Genomic DNA, 25,638 nt, shown 5'->3' with positions numbered 1-25,638 from the left:
AGCCCTGGAGGCAGCCCCTCACCTCTGCCGGCCTTGGGAAGGCCTTGCGCTTCTGGAAGGGAAAACCTCAAGCGAAACCCACACGGGGTTGTGAGGGGAAGAAGGACAGAAAAGAGAAAGGTGCAGGCCGAAGCAAAGAGCGGGGCAGGGTGAACAGGAGGAGGGCAAAGCCAAGCTGGGCCTGGGCCGGCACAGGGAGCAGCCGGACGTCCCGGCAGTGTTTCCGAAGTCAGGACTGGGGTTTGTTGTTTTTTGTTTTGCTTTGTTTTGTTTTGTCTTTGGGCTCCTTTGGACGCCATCAGAGAGCAGGAGTGGGCCTCCGGACCCTCCAGACCGGGACCTACCCGGCTCTGGGCCGCCTCTACCGCCGCGCGCTCGTCTTGCCCCCGGGATTCGTTGTGCGGTGATCGCAAGGCCAGGCCGGGCCGCCCGGGGCTCGCCGCCCGGTGTGTGCGCGATGCGCGCGGGGCCCTCGCGTGCCCTGCGCCCACGCCCTTCCCGAGCCCGCAAGGAGGAAGGCCGCCAACGGCTCGTGAGCACAGTGTACACTTTATTTCAGACTACAGGTTTCTGAACATAATAAAATCTTTGGCTTGTAGCGGCGGTTCAGTCTCGCAGTCTGTGGGGTCGTATTTCTCAACAAGTCTCCGGAAAACGAAAGGGGAGCAGGACAGACAGACCGACAGAAGGGGCTGGGGAGGCGGGGAAGAGGCGAAGGGCAGACACGCGAGGAAACACACTCTCACGCACACAAAGAAAAGTCCCAGAGAAACGAGGGCCAGCGATGCGGGGCGGGAGGCACCGGAGAAGCAACAACATTCAAAAGAAAAAAGGCAACGAAAACGAAACTGGGCCGGGGGCAGCGAGGCGGAGGTGGGGGATAAAATAATTATAATAATTATAATAATTATAACAATAATAATAAAGGAGATTAATAAAAAGTCCAGCAAATAGAGATCGCTACACATATTTCTTTTCCTTACCTGAAATTAAATATATACAAGGTCGTAAGCGGTTTGGCTAGATAGAGCTTTAAGGAGTTCGCAGTTTCGCCCCTTATACTGTGAATAGAGAACAGATCTTATTTTTCGATAGCACCTGTCCGAGTCTTTCTCCCTTTTTAAAAAATGTTTCGTTCAAACGTGACTCTCCATTCCGAGAATCTCTCTCTCTCTCTCTCTTCCCTGTTGCTCCCTCCCTCCTGTGCGCGGATTCTTTCTCCCCCGGCGTGGGGCCGGCCGGGCGGCGGCGGCGGCGGCGGCGGCAGCGGCGATGCCAGGAGGGGGCGCGGGCGCGGCGGCCGGACCGCGCGGCCCCAGCCGGCGGGCGGCTACTCGCTCTCGTCTTTGTCCTGGACCGTGGTGGTGGAGTGGTTGTACAGTCCCTGCGCCATGAGGTGCAGCGCCAGGCCGTTCTTGATGCCCGTGGCTTTCTTGATCTTGGCGCGCTTGTTCTGGAACCAGATCTTGATCTGGGACTCGTTGAGGCTGAGCTCCTGGGCCAGGGTCTGCCGCCGCTGCTCCGTGATGTAGCGGTTCGCCTGGAACTCCGCCTTGAGTCTCTGCAGCTGCTCGGCGGTGAACGCCGTCCGCGGCCGCTTGTCCTCCTTCTCGTTCTTCTTCTTCTTCAGCTTCCTGGTGCGCGGACCTGCAGCGGCGGAGAGGGCCGGGTGGGGGTGGGGACGGAGGGCAGAGGGGAGGGGGGAGAGGGCAGAGGAAGCCGTGAGAATTGCAGAGCCAAGCGGGGATCGCGCCCCGCGCTTCCGGGGCGATAGCCGAGGCCCTGCTGCGCCCCTGGCTCCCTCCCGCCGGCTAGCCCCGAGATCAATCGCCTGGCTGCTGGGGTCGCCAACTTCCCTTCTGGGGGGCCAGAAGGGCCGCGGAGGAAAACCGGCCGAGCTTGTCCGTGCATCCCACACCCCAATTCGCGGAACCAGAGAGCAGCGTGCCACGCTTAAATCCCATAATCCAAGATGGAGAGACATTTGGAAGCCCCATCCGGTGGATCCCAGAGTTGGAGGTCAGGGGCCTGCTGTCTTCACAACCCTGGAATAAAAAGAGGCTCAAGCCTGGGCCAGTGAAGACACCGGGCAGGACTGCCCTGAGGAAATGGCCAGCCTGCAAACTAATCCTCCCTTCCTCCTCAAGAAGCGCACCTACGCCCAGCACTTAAGATGATAAGACCGGGTCTGCTTGTAGCTATTGACCCCAGAAAACAGGGGGATAGGGAGGGGACTGTGAGGGGCTTGCCTAGATCCAAAGTCTTTGGTGTATGTTCTCTGGGCTCTTCCTTTCTCTCTGGCCCTAAAGGAAGCCCTTTTTAGGGTCCCAGGGAGACACTGACCACCCCCTTCTCTGAAGGCGGAACAAGGCTTTCACCCAGTTGCACACCTTACCCACATGACCCTGGCCCCCAGGGTTCTCTGCTTTGCCCCTTGGATGGTGCCAGTAAGAAAGAGAGGACCCTCCCCATTTCTCCACCTAGCTGTACAGGCAAGGTCTCCCTTCTCTCTCTTTCGAACACATACGCTGCAGTTTCAGGATTGAAAAGTCCTGTATAACAAAAATAGGCCAGATCTGCTTCCCCTGCCCATCGATGACATTTGCAAGGAGACTCCATCGGTTCTCCCCCCATTCATGAGCAAAATACGGGCACAGGGAAAGAGACAGAGGGACAATGCGGACAGAAATCTGTGCTTTGCCCCTAAGACAGATATGGGAAGACGTCCCAGCAAACCTCTCCAAGAAGGTGAAGATTCTCCCAAAACCTAGTGTGGGAAGAGAGCTGCTGTGGAGCCCAGCCCTGGAGAGAGGAGGGGGAAAGAAGAGGCAGCCTTTAAAGCCTGCCCCTCTGTTCCTCAGCCTCAGACCCAAGTCTTCCGGCATTTACTTGGTGGGCCCTGTCGTGGTTATAGGAGCTTCCTGAGCCAAGTTAAGTCCCTGTCCGGCCTTTTAATATCAGAAACTGTCGGAAAGAAGGGTCTTCACCAGCATCTCCAAACCTAGCAACAGAGGGGCAAGCTGGGCTGCTTGGCTCCGCGGGCAGGCCAGCGCCTGGGGTCACCAGCTGTCCTATGACCAAAGACTCCAGGCCTGGCTGGCTGCAGCGACTCAGGTCTGGGCTGAGGTTCGTCTCCCTGAACTGCCCATGCAGGAGGAGCCCGTCCCCTGCCTCCCCAGGCACGGAAGAGGGAAAGCGGCCAAGAACAAAGGCAAGGCCCACTCCTAAGCGCCGTGCGGAGAGGACTGAGAGGTGGGGTGGGGAGGAAGGACGGCCTTGGTTTAGATTAGTAATTATCAGAGCGGGAAGAGATGGACCAGGAAATGTGCACATCTCCGGAAAGGCCCCGCTGTGCGTTGTGCGTCCGGGATGTTGTGAGAGTGTTGTTGTGTATGTGTGTGCAGAGGCACGGACACTTGTAATAAAATCGTAGCCTCCTGGCCAGCCTGAGCCGCCCAACCTGACAGCTCAATCACTCTATCCATCAGGCGAGTCAATCAAAGCAGCTTTTCGGAGGTTCAGGGAGCCCGACGTGTCAATAACGGGGCTCGAGATGGCGGGGGCTGATAACGCGCATCGATCCGCGCCCGGCCGGCAACCGTGGGGAGGCTAGACACCAGCCGGAGTAGAGCGGCGCATGGCTACGCTGTGTCCGGCCTCCTACCGGACTCGGGTGCCCGGAACACCAATTGTAGGCCAGAACCCCTGCCGTCCTCCTCGCCGCGCCCACGGGCCTCTCTGGCGCTGCCGCCCGGGGAGGCGGGCAGGCCCCAGCCTCCTCTCCTGGGGCCTAGGACTGTCCCAGCGCAGGTCTCTCGGCCTCGGGGTTTCCAAGCGCGAGGAACACGCGAGAAAAGGGCCGAAGGAAGTCGAGAAAAACAACCTACAGCTGGCAGAAATCTGCTAACTGGCAGATACAGGGAAGAAAGGAGTGAAAGAAGGAAGGGGCAGGGCCGGAGGATGTGAGCGCCACGCCACGGAGAAGCTGCGGAGGCGGCTGCCAATGCCCCGTGCCCCCGCGATCTGGCCCGTGCCTGACCGGTCTCCTCTCCACTCCCACTGTCTGTGAGCTCTAGAGAACCAGGAGCCAGGGCTCTATCGGCACCGACCGTTTTGGCAACCATCTTTCCCTGGATTCTACCCACCCGGGTCAGACTGCCTAGCTTACCCGGCCTGGGGAAGAGGCACAGCTATCAAAGGCTTTTCCCTCTTTCTGTGTGTCCTCCAATCTCTCTCTCTGTAAATGAACTCGCCTCAGAAAATGTCGAGATGGTGTTTGTGTTTGTAAGAACACAAGGTGACGATTATTTCTCTGATCAGAGCCTGGCTCCATTTCGGCCTCCGTAGGACCTGGCTGGAGGGATTTCAGACCCAGACCACTAGGCCCACCTCCCTGCCCGCTCTAAACACCCCTCTCCCTGGAAGAAAAATCAATGGCTGATTGTGTTTTTTCCAGGAATAATAAAGGTAAAATACAAAGAAGGCCCGAGGGGCTCGGAGTTCAACACCGAAGGAAGGAAGGATCAAGACTTGAGCTTCCCGAGCCAGGAGCTGTAGCCTCTCCAGTGGTGGCCACAGAGGCCAGGAGCGCAGAACGGGGGGCACACCCGGCTGTGACTGGGACGGGGGTGAGGAGGAAGCAGGCGTGAGAGAAGAGAGCACCCAAGGCCGGGTCTGCTCTCCCCAGCACAGAGGCGGCTGAGAGTTCTGGGGGCGTCCGCGGGCCCGAAAGACATGGCGCAGCCCGGGGAAGGGTACTCACCAGAGGACGGGCGATCCGAGTAGCGCGTGCAGTACACCCAGGCGGGCCATACGAGGGGCTGCTGCGAGTCAGTTTTGACCACGGGCCCGCCGTTGGCTGAGCCCATAAGCAGGATGGCGGGGTTGCCATGCTCCGGGTACTTGGCACCCTGCGCACTAGGGCTCCCCACGCCGCCTCCACTGCCGCCGCCGCTGTCCGAAGGCTTGGCCGCCGCGGCCGCCGCGGCCGCCGCCGCCACGGCCGCCGCGGCCGCCGCCGCCGCCGGGTTCCCGGCTTTAGACGCACCCGCACCGCCGCCGGCGGCTGGCGGAGAGCCGTCGGGTGGGCCACAGTTCACGTCCGGGGCGCATAGGAGCGAGGCGGCGCCCGGCGCCCGCGTGCCCAGCGGGTGGACAGGGTCTCTACCTGTGCCGGTCTGGCCTCTGTCACGCTCGACCCGGCCTCCTCCTGCGCCTCCTCCGGCCGCCGCCGCCACCAGGAGCTGCGGCGGCGGCTGCTCCTTTTTGCAGCCGAAGTCCGGCCTCAGGATGTTGTCGATGAAAAAGTTGGTGGTGCGGTGCAGCTGGGCCGCGGGCTGCGGCTGGTGAGCAGGCGCCGCGAGATGCTGCGGCGGCGGCGGCGGCGGGGGCGGGGGGTGCGGGGGGAGGTGAGGGTGGTGGGCCAGGGGCGGCAGGCAGGGCGCCGCGGGCGGCGAGGGGGGCGCGGGCTGCGGGGACACGGGCACGCTGTCTCCATCGCTGCCGCTGCTGCCGCTGGCGCCGGGGCTCAGGCTCAGGCTCAGGCTGCCCGGGGCCGCCGCCACCGCCGCCGCGCCGAGGCCCGAGTCGCGCTGACTTTTAGGTTCCGGCTGCTGTTCTTCCATGCTCGGCCGCCCCGCCGCCCCGGCCGCCGCGCCGGCCCCCGCCCCCCCCGCCTCGCTCCCCACCCCACTTTGCCAGCGGCCCGTGGGGGTGCGCGGAGGAAGGAGGCCGGCGAAGCCCCAGCGAAGGCACGGGGCGGGTGCAGGAAAAAAAGCCCAGGCGTCTGGCCTGGATCGCTCGCTCTTATCGAGCAGATAGATCTCGCTGTCTCTCTCTCTCTCTAATTTGTAGACATCCAGATATGGAGACACTTGGCTATTTCTTTTTTTTCTTTCTGCAACCAGATTCAATGATTTGTTTTAAATGGGGAGTAAGCCACGGCCAAAAAGAAAGAAAACAAAAAGAAAAAGAAAAGAAAAAAGAAAAAAGCTCCAAGAAATTTTTTTTCTTAAAGGGAAAAAAATAGTCTTTAAAGTCTAGCCATCTTCCTAGGCAGTAGTGAGGGGTTTGACTTCCCCGAGTGTCACGCTCAGCTGTGCCCAGAGCGCGAGGCTGGCAGCGCCTTTAATCGCCTTTGCTTTTTTTGCAGGGAGAGCGCGTCTCCGCCAGCGCCGGGGCTGCCTTTTTTTTTTTTTTTTTTTTTTTTTTCAAATCTCTGACAGCTCGGATCTTTGCACAAACTCTCTCGCTTAAAAAAAAATCACCCAGGCACACTTTTTGCCTTCAAACCGGAAGCACGTGAGTCAGGCCGCACGTGTGCGGGGCCAATGGCGAGCCAGGACTCGCGCTGACACCCGGGCCTCGGCCCAATGGGCGCGCGCGGGACTTTGCGGATAAATAATCCGGGGGTGGCGGCCGCTGGCGGAGAGGGGGCGCCGCGGCTAGGGCCCCGCGCGTCCGGCCCGCCCTCCCCCACCCGCGCCGAGCCCCTCCCCCTCTTTCAAGCCGGACCGAGAAAGGGGCAAAGGAGACCAGGGAGGGGTGGATTTCGGGGTGTAGGCAAATAGAGAAGCAACTCCATAAACAACTTGTTGGAGAAATGCAGGATTATAGGTGCGTGCGCGCCGGGCACAGGGTCAGGAAGCAGGGGGCCTCGGCTCTTTTACATCCCTATGCCTAAGAAACTCAGGCTTTTATTTTCTCTCTTCTTCTTGCTATGAAGGGTGAAATGTTGTCAGTGTGTGTGTGTGTATGTGTGTGTGTGTGTGTGTGTGTGTGTGTAGGGAGGGGGTGAGACGAAGAGGGTCAGAGATGTGAAAAAGACCAAGCGTTGGTTACTTTCAGAGAAGCAGTTTATTTTTTCATAAATAGCAAACTCCGGAAGCCAGCTGCGCCTAGCTAGCGTCTGTCTGTAGGTTTTGCAGTGCATGCAGGCCAGCTGCATTGCGTGTCCTTTCCAGAGTATCCGTACTCCTGTCCTCTACCCTGTCCGGACCTTCGACAACCCCCGGGAGCTGTCCTGGCGCCATGAAGCCAAGCCCAGAGGGCGCGAGAGAGCCCGAGCGCGGGTCGCGCCAGGCGCGCCTGTTCTTTCCCTGGCCGCTGGAGTCGAAGCCATCCCGGCATCGTGGAGTTGTCTTGGGCGGGCCCCCGGCCTAAGCAAGTCTGAGTGCCGATGTGCGTGAGGCACGGCTTTTGGGTTCAGGGCAACCTCCGGTTAGATTTTCCTGCAAAGTGAAATCAAACAAATGAAAGTACTGCACCCTAAGGGTTAGTCCTAGCCAGCTGACGATGTGGACGAGTTTACCCCGGTTGCCCAGATCTCTCTGGAATTGCTCCCGACTCCCTGGAGGCCTCTGGCTCTACCCTCGCATTTTCTTCCCAAGCTTTGGGGGAGCGCGGAGGCTCATGCCAATTCCACGCTCGCGGAGACCCGTCTCCATTCCGCAGGGCTCTTTTTCGCTGTTTCCTGGTCGAGGCACCCTAAAAGTTTTCCCGTCGCCAAGGATGGGGTGAGGGGGAGGGGAGGCGCTGGACACCAGCAGGGTTTGTCTGCCTGGCTGTTTTGGAGGGCCAGGCTCAGACTGGCTTGAAGCCTGCGGTGCGGGAGAGTGGCTAGGAAGGCTTGGGCAGCTTAGGCCTTCTTAGGGATGTTAATAGCTTGGAGCTCCAGAGAACCTGTTCTCCCTGACCGCCATCCTCAACTGGGACAGTGGAGAAAGGGTCTCTGGGGATATTGTCTTATAGGACAATACAGAATAATCCCCCGTGCCCCGAAAAGTCACAGAGGGTTAGGAGGAAAATAAAACGAAAACCGCAAAAGGCCGAACCAGCGCAGGAGCCGAAGTTTCTCCGAGGGGCTGGTGGAGAGCGAGAGTTCGGATTGCCGGCTGCATCTTTGGGTCAGCCGAGGGTCTTCCTATACCTGGGGCTCTCACAGATCCCGGTTAGACCTGCCCGGCGGCCTGGGGGCTGCCCGAACCATTTTCGGGAGCGCTGCGCTAAGCAGGCCCGCCGTGATCTCCTCAACCCTCCCAAGCTGCCCCTCTAACCCCACCTTGGAGTCTACCGGGTCCTCTTCAGTTCTACACCCAAGGGCTCCCCGAAATCTCCCGGTGGCCCCACCTTTTCTCCCCGAAATGGGGGTGGGATTTTATTTATATTTAAGTTCGCAAAATTGAAATCTTTATCCCGCAAGCGAGCGTGGGTACTTAATTAAATTCTAATTAGGACACTATCAATATCCTATTTAGCCGCGTAGCTTTTGTGCGCCGCCGTCCCTTTCAGCGCCGTAAATAGGGTCTCGACGCCTTATCTCGCCTGCAGGAGACGCCTCGAGAAGGGCTGCGGAAGATAATTTATAGGTTTTAATTACTCTTCATTCCGCCTGATCAGCTTGGCGTTCATCACAGGCCTGTGAATAAAACCCTGGTCAAAAGCTCTGTCACATCGCGCTGGCAAGACGCTTAATCAAAGTGAGCGGCCCCGCGCGCCGCGCGGCCCGGCTCTTCCACGTAATTTCCAGCCAGCTGATAAAGCCAGCTGAATAATGCGGCGGCCCTTTGGAGACACCATTTACAGAAATGACTTTATTGACGGCTTAACGTCGGTAATTCATTTTACCTTTCATGTAGTGGAGCCCGGATTTGTTACAGTAATGGGATGATAAATGCACCCGCGGCCCACGAGCTCCGGCTGGATTAGGCGGCGCTCCGGCGCGCTGCCTGGTCCCCCCCACCTCCGCCAGGCCAGGCCTGCGCCCCGGATGCTCTGCACCCAGCACCGTCAGCTCTCCACGACCCCCACCCAGGCCCACGCCCTCTTCACCGTCCTGAAAATGAACATACTATGCTAGCGGGTTGGTGTCCTAGCAAGCCTGGCAGTGAGGTGTGTGTGTGCTGAGAGTGAGCAAATGTGAACGAGATGGGTGTGTGAGGGGTTGCAGAGGACTCGGAGTGGGCTCAGGACTGGGCGTGTGGGTGAGAAAGTACCAGCAGGGTGAGTTGTGAGTATGTGGGTAAAGGGGTTGCGTGTGGATGGAGCCATGGGTGTGCACGTCTGAATACATTTGTGTGGCTGTGCGTTTGGGGTACTCTTTTCTGCCTTTGAGAATTAAGGAATTTCTTCCAACTTGATAGCTATCCAGGTGGGGATGGCCAGGAGGTAGACTGATAGGAAGCAGGTGGGGAAATCTACAAGGAAGAGAATGGAGTCCCTGTCTGCAAACGCCCTCTGCTTCTGGGCTGAGGGTATGGAAGTTTGGAGGCACCCAGTGCCCCTTTCCATTGCCTTGAAGTTCTGAGTTGTGCAGTTTCCCCAGGGCAAGAGGCTCCACAGAAGGCCACTGACCTAGCCACATCTGTGTAATAGATCGGCCCCAAGCTCCGTTTCCATATCCAGCCCACATGCAAGTGGAGAATAAGGAAAAAGATGTTTTGTTTTAAATGCCGAAGGGGGGAGCCCCTATGGTTTATTTCCCCACTCCAGGGAAGGAGGGGACCCAAAGAGGCTTTCACTGGTGCTGGTTTGGGGGGTGGGGGAAGCAGGATGGAGAGACCCTAACCCTACTGCCTCTCTCCCAGTCCCGGACTACTTCCTCCATTTTCTGCATTCTCTGTGGCTAACAGGAACTTCTACGGAGCAAAAAGCACCTGGCCAAACAGACAGGAAGTATGTTTGTGTGTTTGGGGGGTGCTAGAGAAGTCCGAGGGTCATATAGCAGGAAGACTGATGAGTGCTTTTCAAGGTGAAGGCTGAGAAATTATACCTTTGTTTCTCCTCTTCCCATTCTTGCAAAAACCACTTATCAATTTGCAGAGTGGCCCATGGCTGTAGGGGCCAAACCCTGTGTTTTTGTCTATTTGCTTGTGAATGTGAGAACCACAAAGAGAGTCTATAAAAACCCTGATTGTGTGTCTGTGTATTTGTGTGCATGGCAGGAGGCTCGTGTATGTACACTTTAGAGTATACACCCAATTCTGCCCTACCAGCCAGTTGGGCCTGGAGAAGTGTGTTTGTGTGGGCTTGTGTGCATGCTGTTCCAAAAAAAAGAGATCTCCCGCCAGCCTGCATCTCTGCAGAATTTTGGATCTCGTTTAGGCAGAGACAAATGTCATGGTCCTGCCTCTTTCCCCCTCTCTTTTGAGGATGGGTGTGAGGAGAATTGTGAAGGAAACCCTTGCAGCCTGGCCAGGCATGTGCACGATGGGCCGAGAGTGCGAGCGTGTTGCATGCACACAGTGGTAATCGCATTTCGAGTGTAGATCAGATGGCGGTGGGGCCTCGTGGCGCGGGACATGAATGAGTTGTCGCAACACAATAGCGTGCAGCCTTCCTACGGGGACTGGGTGACCAGCGGTTTTGTTGGGAGTGAATGCGAGGAGATTTCTGCTACAAGTGCCGCGGTATTATTATGAGCCAGAAGGTCAGACTATACATTGCAGGTCCCCAAAGCCTATAGACCTTGGGAAATGTGGGGCCTCGAGCCACGTCATTGTACCTGACAGTCCTTTCAATAGACTAATTCAATTAGCGCTCTTGGTTTTGGTCTTCATTTGGAGGCGATAATAATGTGGGGGGTGGGTGGGTGCAAGGGGGATTCCTTGGGTATTGGTTAGGGATCCTGAGCAATTCTGCCCGAAGCTTGGAGTGGGACTAGGGGAGGCGGGGGAAGGGCAAAAGCTGAGATGGGTTGGGGGGGTGCGTGGGACGCAAACCATGGAAAATAAAATGCTCCGTTGACTCTCGAAATTGGGGCGGCAGCTTTGTAGATGACCCAGAAGACTGGGGGGGGGTTGGATCAGGGGGAATTTCTTTTTTTTTTCCGGTGTGCATGAAATACACCAGTAAATGTCCAGGTTCCTAGAAATTTGAAAGAAAGAAAAAGAAAGAGAAAAAGAAAGAAGGGAGGAAGGAAAGAAAGAAAGGTACGTGCTGTTGGAGGTTGTCCCCTTTGGGAATTTCAATATTTGGATTTATGTCCCCACCATTCTGCCTTCCCACAGGGTTTTCTCCCTTTTATCCGAGGGAGCAGTTCACAGCACGGACATTTTTTGTTCTAGAAACGGTTTGATTTTTTGTTTGGGGATTTTTTTCCCCCCTCTCAAGCTGAGAAAATTGAGCCCTTTCTTCACATGACCGTGGGAAATGGGGGAAACATCTCAGTGATTTCGTAAACTGTACCTGGTAGTCAGGATTCGGAAAGGGCTCCCCGGGCCCTGGTTTCCTTATTGAGCCCTGCGGACTGCCTGCGGGGCCAGCGCCGGGCGTCCTGGACGCCAACTCGCAAACACCCGACTGGTTGCGGCTGGCGGGTTGATGAGCCAGGTTAGGGCTGCGCAGGGGTGTTGGAGAGAGAGATGCAGGGCCCCTAGGCTCCGACTACGGGGGAGAGACTTCCCCTTCTCCTCTGTATCCCCAAACCACTCTGGAGCTGTACCACACAGCTAGCCAGGCCCCTAGAGCCGAAGATTTTAGAGCTCACGGCTCCCAAAAGCAAGGCAACCACACACACTCTCACCATATTTTTTTCTTCACTTTAATCAGACATCCTGCTTTTCTCCTTACACCCAATTCCACCCAAATGCCAAAACTGAAACGCTAATGGTTTTTCTTCCCCCACAAAAATAATAAAACCCAGAGTAAATTCAGCGTCTACGCTAGAATTTTCTTCTCTCCTTTACTTTGCTTTTCATCCTCTCACCCCTCCCCCTCCCTAGGAGGTTCCCTTAAGCCCAGGCACCCTCAGGCCGAGGGGGCCCCTGGCCCACCCCAGTCCCCACCTGTCCAAGTGGCGGCTCCCACCTCGATCCTGCTCGGCGCGGGTTGGAGTCCACACCGACTGGCCCTGTGCCCGCCAGTGGGTACCAGTGTGGGAGCGAGTGAGGAGGGGCCAGTGCGGTTTCTGGGTTCTGCTGCCCCCTCGGCTCAGTCCATGCTCTCCGGGAGGTCCGGACCCAACTTCAAAGTTGGGGACAAAAAACAACAACAACAAAAACTCGAGAAAAGAAGAAAACCCACAGCATCCAAGTCCTTTGCATAGGAATACCCCTGCAGCTCGGAAAACCGCGTTCTTTCTGCTTGCCCCAGAGTAAACTGTTCTCCTTCTCCTTCCCTTGACTCCCATAGGGGTGAGAGGTGTCCCTGGGATCTTCTCCCACTGACCCGGGAAAAGGAAGCAGAAGTCTGCGCACCCAGCTCTCGCGGCTCTGGCTTCTGGCCCGCGCCTTCCCGTCTCCCTCCCCGCGGACCCCGGAGCGCGAGCCAGGCCGCGCCCCCCTTTCGTCCTTGGGGACGCAGCCTCCGGACCCTCATCCCGGAGAGGATGCAGGATGTGCTCCGGGCTCCAGCCGAGGTCGGCGCAGCGGGAGGCTGGCGGGGAGGTGAGGGAGGGGAAAAGTTTAGTCCGGAAAGGGAGTGGGTGGGGAAGGGAAGTCTCAAGAGACCCGAGTGGAGAGGGAAAGGGGCAAGACCTTGTGCCCCCCCCCCCGCACCTCCTTCTTTCCTAGACTGGATCGCGTGCGGGTGAGGTGGGAGGGGAGGAGTCACTGCAATGCCGAGGCCTTCCAGGGCCACCTTCCCTGTCTGCTTGCTCCTGCAGAAACATGGGAGAGGGACGAGTGTGCGCCGCGCGCGTGCGTGTTTGTACGTGACTCTATGTGTGTGCGAGGCTCCAGGTGAGTGCGTGTGCCTGTGTGTCCGGGTGTGCATGGAAGGATTGTGTGCATTTTCTGTGTCCCATTAATCCTCATGTGCTTGCGCTATGTTCGTGTGTGCAAGTGTTGTGTGTGCAAGGGCTCTGCACCGGTGTACGTGCCTGTGGGTGTCCATGCGTATAGAGTCTCCGTGTGTGCGTTTTTGTGCGAGCTGGGAATGAGAGAGCAACTCCCTTTACAGAAGGTTTGGAAGTGCCACGTGTTAAGTCGCAAGGACCTGAGGGGTCTGACCCCCAACCAACTGCTCGCCTCCCATCCCCACCCTACACCCTTCCTCCCCACCCTAAACCCTCCCCCCCTTCCCCCGCAGCTCCCCTGTATTGGAACTATGCAAAGGCAGAGGAGGCATACGTTGTTTAAACGTAGATTAAAACAGCTACTGGTTTTCTCTTCCCCTCCAAGACCCACCTCTGCAGCTTGGAAGCCCTAAACCCTGACTGGGGAGAGGTGGGCACCACGTGGCAAAGTCAAGATCAAAGGGACCTCAGGGAGCGCCTAGACCCAAAACCCACTCCACAGATGCTGCAAGTGAACCCAGAGAAGGGAACAGACTAGGTCAGAGTCCCCCAGAGGCCACCACTTGTCCCAGAGCTCGCCAATCCCAATTCCAAGCCATGGGAGTTTGAGTTTTGTCCCGTGGTCTAAATCCCAGATGAGAGCACAGCGATGAGATGAGGGATAGTGGTTTCCTTTCCCTGGCTGCCAACCTGTTCCATTCACCTCTGGGTTCACTCTCTCCCCAATATGTGTATGTGGTGGTGGTGGTGGGGGGGTGATGGGGACCCAAGGCGGGATCTCTTGGGGTTGGGAATGCAGTGGGACGCAAGGGGAAGACACAGTCCCTCCTTTGGTAGGATCTCACTCCAGGCCCTTAGGGTCTCCCCGCCAAGGGTTTAGCAGCTTCCTCTTCGCCCCCACTTACCTTCAGAACTTTCCAGGCTTGAATGGTACTGTTAGGGATGGGGGGGTCGGCTGGCCTCACTTCCTGCGGGGGAGGGGGGGAATGGGGCGTGGCGGTAGAAAACCGATCCCAAAGCCATTCCGTGCACGTCCTTCCCCTCCCGCGCCTAGGATGCCCGTCCCCAAAATTGTTATGCAAAGAAGTCAAGTATGTGATCTTCTGGTGATCAAAGCGGCAAAGCCAAATATTAGAGGAGAAGAATGGACGAGCAGATTAAGAAACCCATCTCGCAGACAATTATCGTCGCAATTGAAAAAGCGCCCTCTTCCCCTTTATTCTCCCCCCACCCTCCAAATATAAAAGAAAAAATTAGGTGAAGGATACGAGTTGGGGATGGTGGCTGAGAAAGGCGGCAGCTGAGTGTGCATGAATGAGCGGGTGCATGCACGAGTTTGTTTAGGGAAGATAACGCCCCCTAGGGGTGACCCTAGTGGGTCCCCGTGTTTTCTCTGGCCAAGCGGGCAGAGCCCTGCCCTCCGCACCCAATGCTCATTCACTCCTTAAGACGTGAGGCCTCTCTGAGCCGCAAGGCTAGAATAGGGTTTCTAGGGATTTTCTTTTCAAACCACTCAGCACCCAGCCTGAGTTCCCCTCGCTACACTCCTTGCTGTCCCCTTTCTCGGGGGAGGGACCCTAGGCCAGCGGTTAGGGCTAGGAGCAGGGTCGAAGAGGCGCTGGCGAATTCCCGGCCGGTTTTCCTGTGAGGAACGCGCCACCTGTCGGTGATTTTGGAGAACTGCACTTGTACGGTGCTCAAGGGAGAGGTTTGTGATTGAAGTCCCTGGGTCGGACGGGGAGAAATTTAGCCTCTTTCCTGTCAGCCAACGCCAGACCGAGGAAAGACAACGGGATTCCGGGAAGGGATCTTTCTTGGGATCTCCTCGCCTCATAAGAGTCAAAGCTAGAGAGAAAAAACCCCACGAGGGGCTCTTTGCTCTGTGATTCGGAAAGCAGAAAATGCCTGAGACACAGTGGAATGGGTGCTGCTTTGAGACTCAGGGACTGGGTTCCTTCGCCCCCTCTGTCTGCCATGTGACCTTGAGCAGGCCCCTGGTTCTCTCTGAGCCTGTTTTTTTCTTCTAATCTGAGGGAATTAGATTAGATTGATCCCCTCTCTACTCTGACCTTGAATCTAGCATTGAATCTCAGCCCTAAATGTAGAACCTGTGCCTTATCTTCTTTCTATTTCTAGCTTTAAATAGATCCTGGACCTTTATATGCAATTTATAGCCTAATCTCGTATACGTATTTAATGTATAGCTGCTTTGATTATATCACTGTTTTCTCCGTTGTCCAAGGATTTCATTGGATGGGGGTGAGGATGTTTCTCGGCTGGAATTATCTTGGTAAGTGCCCATTTATTAAAATCTTTTTAAAAAAAAGAATCAACAAAACAAGAAAACTTTGTTCACTTTGCAGTGTGAACACGCTGGGGAGGACCCATGAGGAGGATCCGTGAGGAGGACCGGTGTCATGGGGCCAGTGAGAACATAATGGATGCTAATGTGGAAGGCTTAGACGAGAAGACCAAGGCCCCAGATTTGGGTCAGTGTTAAAGAGAGGACCAAAGAAGAACCGAGGCCAGAAACAAAGCTGAGGCCACGCACACCCTGAGTCCACCTCCACCCCCCCCCCCGGGAGTGGACTGGCCCCTAATCAGAGGCTCCCTCACGGACAGTGTCCCGAGAGCCGAAAAGGGAAGCATTAAGACCAATGTCGGATAGCTCAAACCTCAAACCACTTCCCCTTGAACTCTCCATGAAATTAATAAAGCGCGGAAACCGGAGGGGGGCAGGTGGCAATCTTTGGCTCGAGTTACCGGGAGATCGCGCATAACTTCCGCTTGGAGTTCATGTTTGCGCAGCTGGAGGAAAGCGCGGGTTCCGTGCGCTCGGTCCTTTCCGCAAGGCCTGGCCCCCAAGCGTGGGGCAGCCGGGCCAAGTTAGGTGCGTTGGGCAGCCCCAACCGATCCGCGGCTGTCGGAGCAGGAGACGGGCCGGCTAACCTTGTCTTCGGCTCCCGAAGCAGCTCCGCAGCTGGGCGGAGGCCCCGCATCCCTTCCCCTGGGAATAAGAAACTCCCCTGGCGACAATCAGAGGAGCTGCCACTTTGAACCCTGGACCCTTTGCTTTCCGAATGGAGAGGACATTTCTGGTCTTTCCGTCTGTGAGTCCAGGAATCGTTCTGGGAGCGCCTGCTCCTCCTCGGAGGTGGTGAATTTCAGCGTCTTGACAACCCGCGCACAAGTGGAATTCAGGCTTGGGGTTAGTGTTCCTATTTAGAGATGGAAAAATCGAGGTCGGGAGGTCTGATCATTTGTCCTGTGACCGGCAGTCTGAATGCAAACCGAGGCCTGAAGGCTTAGTTGGTGGCCTGGCCCTGACGTCCCGATAGTCTGTGTGGCTCAGGATTTTTCAGTGGCTCTCCGGAGTTCCAGCCCCACCGGTGGCTAGGGGTTTGGCGATTCTGGTTCCTGGCGCCGCAGGACTCACACAGCTTGTGATGGCGCTTTCCCAGCGCCTCAGCCTTGACTCCTGGAATTCCGAACTTCATGCCTTCTGGCGTCCGTGTAGAGGTCCTGCCATCAACCGCCTCCCCCACGAAACCAGGTCAGCCTGGGAAATCGGGAGCTGCAGGCCTGGGCCTAGCACAGACGGCACACTGGGGCCTGTGGCGAGCCGGGCGTCGAAGCTGTGGGCTGAGCGGGGTGGGTGCGTGGACAGTCGTGGGCCCGGACAGGGAAACAGCAGGGACTCTGTATCTATCCTAACGCTCCTCTGGACTCTCCCGGGCCGGCCACTGGAACCCTGACTTCAGGAATCAAGATCAAGGACCCCCCCCCCCCCGCCCCGGAAGCGAATGCGTTCCCAGGAGCTGACCAAGAGGTGGGAACCTTCCAGAGCCAACTGCAAAGTGGCCGGGGCTGGAGCCCACTAATGCCAGCTACAATTTGCACTGCTCTGACCAACTCCAGTGGGGGGACTCACATAGGAAAACGATCGGATTTATTTTAAACATTTCTCACGTTTCACTCAGACCTTGCCGGTCTACATAGGGGAGAGTGGTAGGGAAGAGAGAAAGAGACTAGGGGAGAGAGATGGGGAAAGGGAGGGAGAGGGGAAAACTTAGGGATAGAGAGAGGGAAGAGGGAGGGAGAGAGCAAGGGAGCCCTTCCTCCAAAAGGCAAGGGAAAGAAGATAGAGTAGATAACCAGTATTTATTGGGTGCTTGCTCTGGGCATGGCTCTCAGCTCTCCATCTGGGTTAGCTCATTCAATCTTTACTGTAATCTATTGGGGTATGTAATATCACCGTCTCCAGCTTACAAAGGAGGAAACTGAGGCACAGATACTTTACGACTATCCCAAGAAAGATCCCTTCCCGGAATCCCCCAAGGGCATGTCCCTAGCAAGCCGGAAATGGAGAACCTAATCTGTCCCCAGCTCTAGAGGAGAGGTGGGGGCCAGTTGGCTCAGGGGCTTCTCGAAGTTGCTCCCCAGGCCCCAAGGAGGACGGGGATTCTAATGTCCCTCGCACAGAACGCAAGGCCTCAGGGATCCCAAGCCCTGAAGTCAGCCGCGTTCTCGCCAGCCCCGCGGGTTTGGCTGCGGGGTCCGTCCGGTGAGTCCCCAGCCCATGCCTTGCACGCCGGCCCCAGTCCTGGACCGAGAACTGGAATCCCAAAGCCTCGGCCCGCTGCGGGGAGACGACCTCGGCTTCCATCGCACTGAAGGGCCCCGCCCAAGAGCAGTGCGGAGGCCTCAGCCTCTCCTGGCCGGTATTGTCCGTGTTCTTCTACGGGCTCCCAAGCGCAGGGAGCGCAGAAAGCGCGGAGCATTGACTTGGCCTTGGTTGTCTGCACCGGGCGACAGGGACAGAAATGCTGGTCTGGGCAGGCCCTCAGGCCCCAGCTCCTGCCACCAGGAGCCGGCTTCCAGGCTCAGTGGCTGGTCTAGGTGTCTACTAGGGGGTCGCCAAAGCCCAGACGTTTTCAGACTTGCTCCTGGGCAGCCAGCGAGGACCTGATTGGGATGTGCATGGAACTCTGGTCCCACAAAGATGACAAGTCTCTGAGCTTCTCCAGACTCGCGCTTTCACTGTCTTGGCAAGGATAAGAGAGGGACCCCAGGGACAGTTGAGGCCCGTGGCAAAACCTCGAGGACCCAGGGCTTCCCAACCATGCTGGGGCGGTCACCCCTCCAGACTGCTTCACTCCCAGGTCCTGACAGTCCGTCCGTTGGGTCAACGCTAAGTCGTGCGGGGCACCTTTGACCAGGATGGGAGTGGGGATACGGAGGGAAGGAGGGGACCTAGGAGCAGCACTGCCAGGAGACGTAAATCTCTCCATCCCAATCTTCACCCCAGGTCACCGGCTGGCCAACTTCTGGAAACATCACTGGCCCCCCAGAAGCCAGCAGCGGCACCCCCACCCCCAGCCTGGCGGAAGGACTTTCCGGGCTAGAGAATGGAGGTGCCTGGCTTGGTTTACGAAAGCACAGGTGTGCGGAGAGGCGCTAGCGTTATCCCCAGGGTGGTGGGAACCACAGCTAACCGCCAGAGATTTCAGTCCTCCCTCCTCACTTGGCCTTGGCTGCACCACCCACCCACCCCCCCCCCCCCCCGGCTTTCACCTCCCCTGAGCTTTCACCTTTAACCAAGGGAGCAGAACCAGAGGCCTTGGACCAAAAAAAGGTCTTATTTTCTCGGAAGTAGACAATAAGCCCTGGGGCTCTCAGGGCCAGGAAAGAAGCCTCCACGCGGACAAGACGCAGACTTTGCTAGCTTGCACCACTCCTCCGTTTTCACAGACCGAATTAGAATTAGGATTTGTCAAATACTAAAAGGTTTCCTATCAGAGCTGCCTTAGGTTTGGGACTCACCACCTTGGGATTTTATAGTTACTTTAATGGAGAGGTTTGGAATGAGACTAAGGGTGTCGGCAGTTTTGAATAAGAGTGAACTTGGACTTGACACAGGCTTTTTTTTGAAAGGTGTCCGGACCTTGAGTCGAAATATAAGAGATTCCATCCCCACCACACTCCTGGAGGCTCCAGGTACCTTGTTAGTGGGGCCCTGGGGAGTGGGGGTGCAGAATTTGCAGGGAGCAGGGGGTGGTGATCTTGGCTGGGTCACCAGAGAGAATAAAAGCCAAGCGACTATGCAGCACCCCCTATTCTTCATCAACCTTTAGCATTTCTCTCTTCCCCCTGTCAGTCTCCCAGCTATCAAGTGTGGACTCGACAGGAATGTTGCAAGGAAAAACTAATTAAACTGCAGTACAATGCTTTGAAAATATTAAGTGTCATGTAAATGCCTAATGCTAATAATAATCTTGATGGTGGTAATTATGTGCCAGGAAGCACATCCCAGACAGCCCAGCTCTGAGCCCAAATGTGCATGTCTAGGAGAATCCCAGGGAACGCCCATTCTTTCTGTGGTGGAGCCCCAGCTCAGAATGGCCAGGTGGAAGATGGGAGCTCCAGGTCTCGCCCCCATCACCTAGGAGGCAAACCAGAGTTAACCTGGCGGCGGGGAGTCCTTAAGTTATTGTGATCTCTCAGGGGAGCCCCCATCATTGCCTGTAAAGTGGGGAATTTGAGATTCCCGGGGAGTGGCCACCCCCAGGAGGCTCTGACAGGCTCCACCGTGCACTCATGTCAAGGTCTGACCTTTGTGAGCTGGGCGCCTTCTGTTTTCCAGAGCTTGGTGAAGACATCGCTGCGGAGCCTTTAGGTAGATGGAAAGAGAAGAATGTTCTCTTAGGGACACGCATCTCTCACTCTCCTCTTTCCCTGAACTCTGGGTGGGAGGGGCATGGAGCTCTTGAATGTTCCCTTCAACATTTTTCTAGTTTGTTGAAACACCAGGCCTTCCCAGGATTTACAGTTTCCTTATAAGGCAATTTTGCCACCACCCATCCCTCACCCCCATTTTCTCCCAATGGAAGTTTCCAGATACCACTACCACTGGCCTGGAGCTCTAGGGCCCTGATGTCTGCCAAAACCAGTGTGGGCTTTGAGGGCAGCAAATTATAGTGAGTCACGATGGAGGCTTTTGGGAATTTCCACCCCAGAAATCATTGGGTCTTTTAGGGGTTTTGTACAATCACCTAGATACTTTAATTACACTCTTCACCCTTGAACTTGCCCTAATTTCATTTCTTCGTGACTGGGAGAGTAGTTACAAATTTGGGTTCCACTAGCCTTTTTTTGGTCTTCCTCAATTTGGTGTGAGGTTCAGCTTTTACTGCTATGTGACAACATACCCCTGCCCATTTGGGAAGTGTATGGCTGACTTTTTAAATTTATTATTCAAAAGAAGCAAATTCTTGTCTACATTTTTTTTAGAGAGGGGCGCAAGGGCAGAGAGAGTGGGAGAGAGAGAATCTTAAGCAGGCTCCACGCCCAGCATGTGCGCCTAACACGGGGCTCGATCTTATGCCCGATACCAGGACCTGAGTAGAAATCGAGTCAGACGCTTAACTGACTGAGCCATCTAGGCGGCCCATCTTGTCTACATTTAAAAAACAAAACGCTTTGTTTTAAGTTAGGCTTCAGTAACTCAAAAACACCTTACCTTTAAAAGTAACCCTTTGTAGGGCGCCTGGGTGGCTCAGATGGTTAAGCATCTGCCTTCGGCTCAGGTCATGATCCCGGGGTCCTGGGATCGAGTCGCGCATCGGGCTCCCTGCTCCTTGGGAGCCTGCTTCTCCCTCTGCTTCTCTCTCTCTCTCTCCCTCTGTCTCTCATGAATAAATAAATAAAATCTTAAAAAAAAAATAAAAGTAACCCTTTGTAGTATCCTACAGAAACAGGTGGTTTCCCAGCTAATTCCTTTTTAAAAAGGCGCTCAAATAAGAATGGTTATCAACCCTGGCAGTATTAGGCTTTGGGGTTGAGGCCACGTGAGAGGCAGTCAAACTTTGAGGAGGTTTGTGAGGTCAGACACTGACCACACACACACACACACACACACACACACACACACACACACACATGCACAGTCGAAAGAAATTTTGTAGTTTGCATTTCGCTCTTTCCTGTCCAAATCCAGACTTTGCTTTTTTATTTCTTCTTTGTAATGAGAAGCCTAGTGGCCCTGGGCCCAGCCTCCTCACACATGTTCTACCTGAGAAATGGTGAGGTGCGGGACACGCAGTTCAGGGCAGGCCGACTGACCTCAAGCCAATTGCTCCATCTGCCAGGCAGACTGCTGGCCGCTTCTTTGGATAAGGAGGAAACTCTGCATGCAAAATTCCTCTCGGTTCCAAATGTGACCTTAGGAATGGACAGTTCCTGCAATTCAAAAATAGGATTCTCCCACTGACACCCCCAGCTTCTCAGGCAACCTCCAAGGCATTTGGGCACTTTCTAGGTGAGATGGTACAGTTACTGTCCAAGACAGTGGGAAGTGAACAGCTGTGTCCCTTCCCTAGCCCCTGGCTAATTTTGTGGGTTAAGGTGGCACCCCCAGTAATCCCTGCACAGGAGTGGGAGCTGTGTGGTCTGAGAACCTTTGGGGAGAAGGGCAGAGTTAAGAGGCATACCATCACTTTTGTAACTTTTTAACAAGTTTGTTTGTTGGTATGCTCAGCCCCGCCCAAGACTCCTGCTGCCTCATGAAGAATCTGTTTCCAAATCAGATAAGTCACCCTGGGAGACACACTCGATGTTGCAGATAAGTTTTTACAACAGCTGTAGAGTCAGCCTATGTGTTTTTATGAAGATATTGCTCACCGGAAAACATTCAGTCCTCCAGGAATTTCATAGCAAACATGTGTGTTTCATTTTTTGGCATTTGGGCTCCCCTCGGTTGGTGGTAGGGGAGTAGGGGGTGGAGCCCAGGAGACTGAGGGGGGCCCTGGCTCTAGATTACAAGGAGAAAGCAAGGAGAGGTTGGGGCTCTGTAGGGAGACACGAGACCGCCTGGAGCATGGCAGCTTGGCCAGCTTTCCTGGTGCTTTCCAACACACACACACACACACACACACACACACACACACACACACACACACACGACTCCTAATCTTTATTTGACATCTGGAATTCTGTGCTGGGTGCTGTGCTTGCCGTGAGCTGTGGGTCCCCATGCATTTTATTTAATAATTTTGGTTAACTTTAAAAACACTCTGCCCTGAGCAGGCCATTCAGGAAACGGGGCTTCTCTTCTGAGGTGGCAAGCCCTTCTCCCCCACCTCCTTCATGGGCTGTCAACACAGTGCCAGACGTTGAAAACCAGTCCCTCCAGAAATTCAGATGTTTCCACACTGTAGGCTGTTTGGCTCTGAGATCTGAAATGTTCAGCATTTTCTCCAGATAATAGCATGTTAGCAGGTCCCACAATAACCTGGGAGTTTGGGTTTACCTTCCCCCTCCTGTGGACAGGAGTCCACGGAGTAGAGTGGGTCAAAAGTCTGTAGACACCACCAAACTCAAATGCTCCCCAAGCCTGCAGGGCCTGAGGTGGGGGTGGGAGTGGGGCAGTGTCTCCTGAAGACATTCTGTCCAGGGGACACTGTCCCAGCATGTCTAGATGAGATGCCCCGGCCCGGTGTGAGGGTCCAGGGTGGCGCAAGACCAGGGTTTGGAGAGAAAGCAGGCTAGCCTTCCTCCTGCATGTCTCCCAGGGAAGCTCTTTTGATGGGAAGCCTGGCAAATTCAGCTGTCCCCCGAACATTCTCATTGTGGAGTCAAGGCGGCTAATGGGGGTGGGGAGGTGGGAGAGGGTTACAGGGCTTTGAACTCTCTTTGCTATGACAAATCTCTGGTGGACCAGAGAAACTTTTCCTCTGTTCTCTTAGTCTTTCCCATGGAGGGAGGATCGTGTGGCCCACATCCTTCTGTAAACTCGTATCCCAGGTCTCTGGCCTGTAAGTGAAAAAGTAGAATACTGTGTCACATTTAGGGTTTAAAGGATATGAAGCTTAAAGGGAGCACATGATGGAATTTCAGGCATTATCCAGCAGGTGGCAAAAATTCTGGGGGAGTCCAGGCTGTCTCAGTGCTAGCTGATAAATCATCCTCGCACTTGGGATGAATTCTCCTTGGTCCCAATATCCCTTCATTATATGGAAAGTGCTTCTCAGAGCTGGCACACGTGGTTTTGTCTTGGCTCTGCCCAGTAGTACCACTGAGCTCTGGAAATATGGCTGGTCCGACCTGAGATGTGCTGTCAAAATAAGACACACACCAGGTCTCAAAGACTTGGGCATGACAAAAAGAATATAAAGTATCCCATTAACTTCTAAAATATTAATTATATGTTGACATAATACTATTTTGAATATTGGGCTAAATAAAATATATATTATTACAATTCATATCATTTGTTTCTTTTTATTTTCTTTTAATGTGGCTATTAAAACTTTTAAAATGATATACTCAACTGGCATATAGGGCTCGCATTTTATTTCTATCCGACAGTACTGGTCTAGGTAATCCTTTGCCTTCTGAAACTATTTTGAGGACTTGCTTGTTAGTTTATTTTGTTAGCAAAGTGAATGAAGGCGCCTCAGAGCCTCAGCAAAATCTTTTCTGCTGGATAGGAACTGAAGGGCAGGCGCGGGTGGGAGCCCTAGTGGACTTGTCTATAAATACTGGCTTCTGGTGACATCATGTGGCCACGTGTGGGTACTACACCAGCCACAGGCTATGTGCACGTCCCCAGTCCCCTGCTGTAGTGACCCACACGAAATGAGCCAATAAATCAGAAATCCTAAACTTGGAGATGGATACCTTTCCCCCTTAATCTGTCCTCTTTTTACTCTCCACCTGCTTTCAGCTTGGCCACATCTGCAATATTGGGTCTGAAGTACTAACTCACTGGGGGGTTTGCCCTCTTAACAGAAGGACCAGCTCTATGCGCAGCTGGAAGGTAGACACCCACGGCTGGCTACTTCGCAAGAGATTCGAATAGTGTTAGGAAGGCCATTCAGCCTCTCAGTCCCCTTTTCACTCAGGTGCAAAATAAAAGGTGATAGCAAATGACCTCTAAACTCACTTCTGGCTCCCCAAATCTGTGAGTCTCAGGATGGCTTTTGAGGCATCGGGGGAAAAGCACTGAGTGTCTCGCTGCTGGAGACCTACAAGAAAGGCACAGGCTTGGGCCTAACTCAGGGTCAGGAGGGTGACCCAAACAGGGAGCTGACGTGACTGACAGTGATTTCTGAGGAAGTGAGAATGCTCATCATAAGCACAATTGTTATCATTTGTGGAAATGAGTTCTTCACAGATACTCTCTTTGAATCCTCACAGCATGCCACGAATTCGGTATGATCATGTCAGTTCAAAAATGTTTATAAATATTATAATAATATACTATATGCAAATAATATAATTTGCACACAGATGTGCAAATTTAAAATCATAATACTATGATGAATAGCTATGAACTACCCCTGAGAACTAGGCATCACTGCTGACTTTCTTCGATGCCTTTGTCCCCCTCCCCCATCTTGTTCCTCTGCTTCTGCCCCCAGTAATTATTATCCCAAATTCTGTGTTTTTCGTTTGTTTTTTTAAAAACTGGTTATTATGTATATTGTTTCATTTTGCTTGCATTTGAGGTCCTATGGGACTTGTTTGTTCACATACTACTACTTGTCCAGGATTCACCCATGTTACCTGTAACAGGATTAGTGTTATGGTCACAGTGTATGAGACTTCATTATTGGAATATACTTCAACTTATTTATCCATCCTCCTGTCAGTGGACATTTGGGTTGCTTCTGGTTCTTTCTGAGAGCATTCTCATTCATGTCTCTCCTATACATATGTAACAATGTCTCAAGAAGACCATAAAAAGATCGGTGGGGGGAGAGGTGAGTTGGTGAAGGGGAGAGGGTATTTTTTAGAGTGGTGAGACTATTTTTGAATAAGTGGCAGAACTATTACTAATGAGTTTCACTGCCTCAAAGTGGGATACGGTGATGGATACACGACATTATGCATCTATCAAATCCACAGAACTTCACAGCACAAAGAATGAACCTTAATATATGTACTGTTTAAAAAATCATTTAGAAGGACGGGGGGGCCTGGGTGGCTCAATCGGTTGTGTCCGATTCTTGATTTCAGCTTGGATTATGATCTCAGAGTAGTGAGATCGAGCCCGTGTAGCCTGCTTAAGCTTCTCTCTCTTGGGGCGCCTGGGTGGCTCAGTCGTTAAGCGTCTGCCTTCGGCTCAGGTCATGATCCCAGGGTCCTGGGATCGAGCCCCGCCTGGGATCGAGCCCCGCCTGGGATCGAGCCCCGCCTGGGATCGAGCCCCGCATCGAGCCCCGCATCGAGCCCCGCATCGAGCCCCGCATCGAGCCCCGCATCGAGCCCCGCATCGAGCCCCGCATCGGGCTCCCTGCTCCGCGGGAAGCCTGCTTCTCCCTCTCCCGCTCCCCCTGCTTGTGTTCCTGCTCTCTCTGTCTCTTTCTCTCTCTGTCAAATAAATAAAATCTTTAAAAAAAAAAAAAAAGATTCTCTCTCTTCCTCTCCCTCTGCCCCTTCCCCCCTATAAAACAAACAAACAAACAACAACAACAACAAAAACATTTAGGAGGACAGAGGATCCTGTGAAAGAATGCTGCTGGTGAGGAGAGAATTTAACTGTTTTGCAAATGAATGAACAACCCCCCAGGAGGGGATGGAGGAGAGGCACCAACTCAAGCAACTTTGGAAATAAGTTAAGACTAAGGGCAAAGGGAAGTGCACGAAAGCACCATACTCTGGTTAGTGAAGTTGTTTCATGCAATAATTATTCTGATAGTGCTAACCATGTATGCTGGAATCGAACAATGGAATAAATGGATGGCAGTGGGTAGGAGACTGGTGTCTCATTGTTGGAGTGGGAATTTACAGATAATCAAGGGGAGGAAGCCAGAATGGTCCAAGTGATAATGGGTCAGACTTGGAGACACTGGTATGGTCTCATATTTAGCTTAATATAAATTCAGATGGTGATATGTAGAAAT

At 54.4% G+C, this 25,638-nt stretch overlaps 1 protein-coding gene and 1 long non-coding RNA gene across 2 annotated transcripts; one reads left to right on the top strand and one right to left on the bottom strand.

Annotated features, from left to right (window-relative positions):
- Positions 1-541: 541 nt before the first annotated feature.
- On the bottom strand, positions 542-6,065 carry EN1 (engrailed homeobox 1). The gene is made up of 2 exons (XM_027590289.2): positions 4,763-6,065; positions 542-1,647 (listed from the first exon to the last, which is right to left on the bottom strand). Exons 1-2 carry the CDS (start codon positions 5,622-5,624, stop codon positions 1,331-1,333), a joined length of 1,179 nt encoding a protein of 392 aa, XP_027446090.1. The 5' UTR covers positions 5,625-6,065; the 3' UTR covers positions 542-1,330.
- Positions 5,219-15,457, top strand: LOC113920098. The gene is made up of 3 exons (XR_003519230.2): positions 5,219-5,345; positions 14,976-15,023; positions 15,097-15,457. It is a non-coding gene; the product is annotated as an uncharacterized LOC113920098 (long non-coding RNA).
- Positions 15,458-25,638: the final 10,181 nt, after the last annotated feature.

This window comes from Zalophus californianus, chromosome 3 (genome assembly GCF_009762305.2).
Source record: "Zalophus californianus isolate mZalCal1 chromosome 3, mZalCal1.pri.v2, whole genome shotgun sequence".
NCBI classification, from domain to species: Eukaryota; Metazoa; Chordata; class Mammalia; order Carnivora; family Otariidae; genus Zalophus; species Zalophus californianus.
This window is presented reverse-complemented; position numbering and strand designations above follow the sequence as displayed.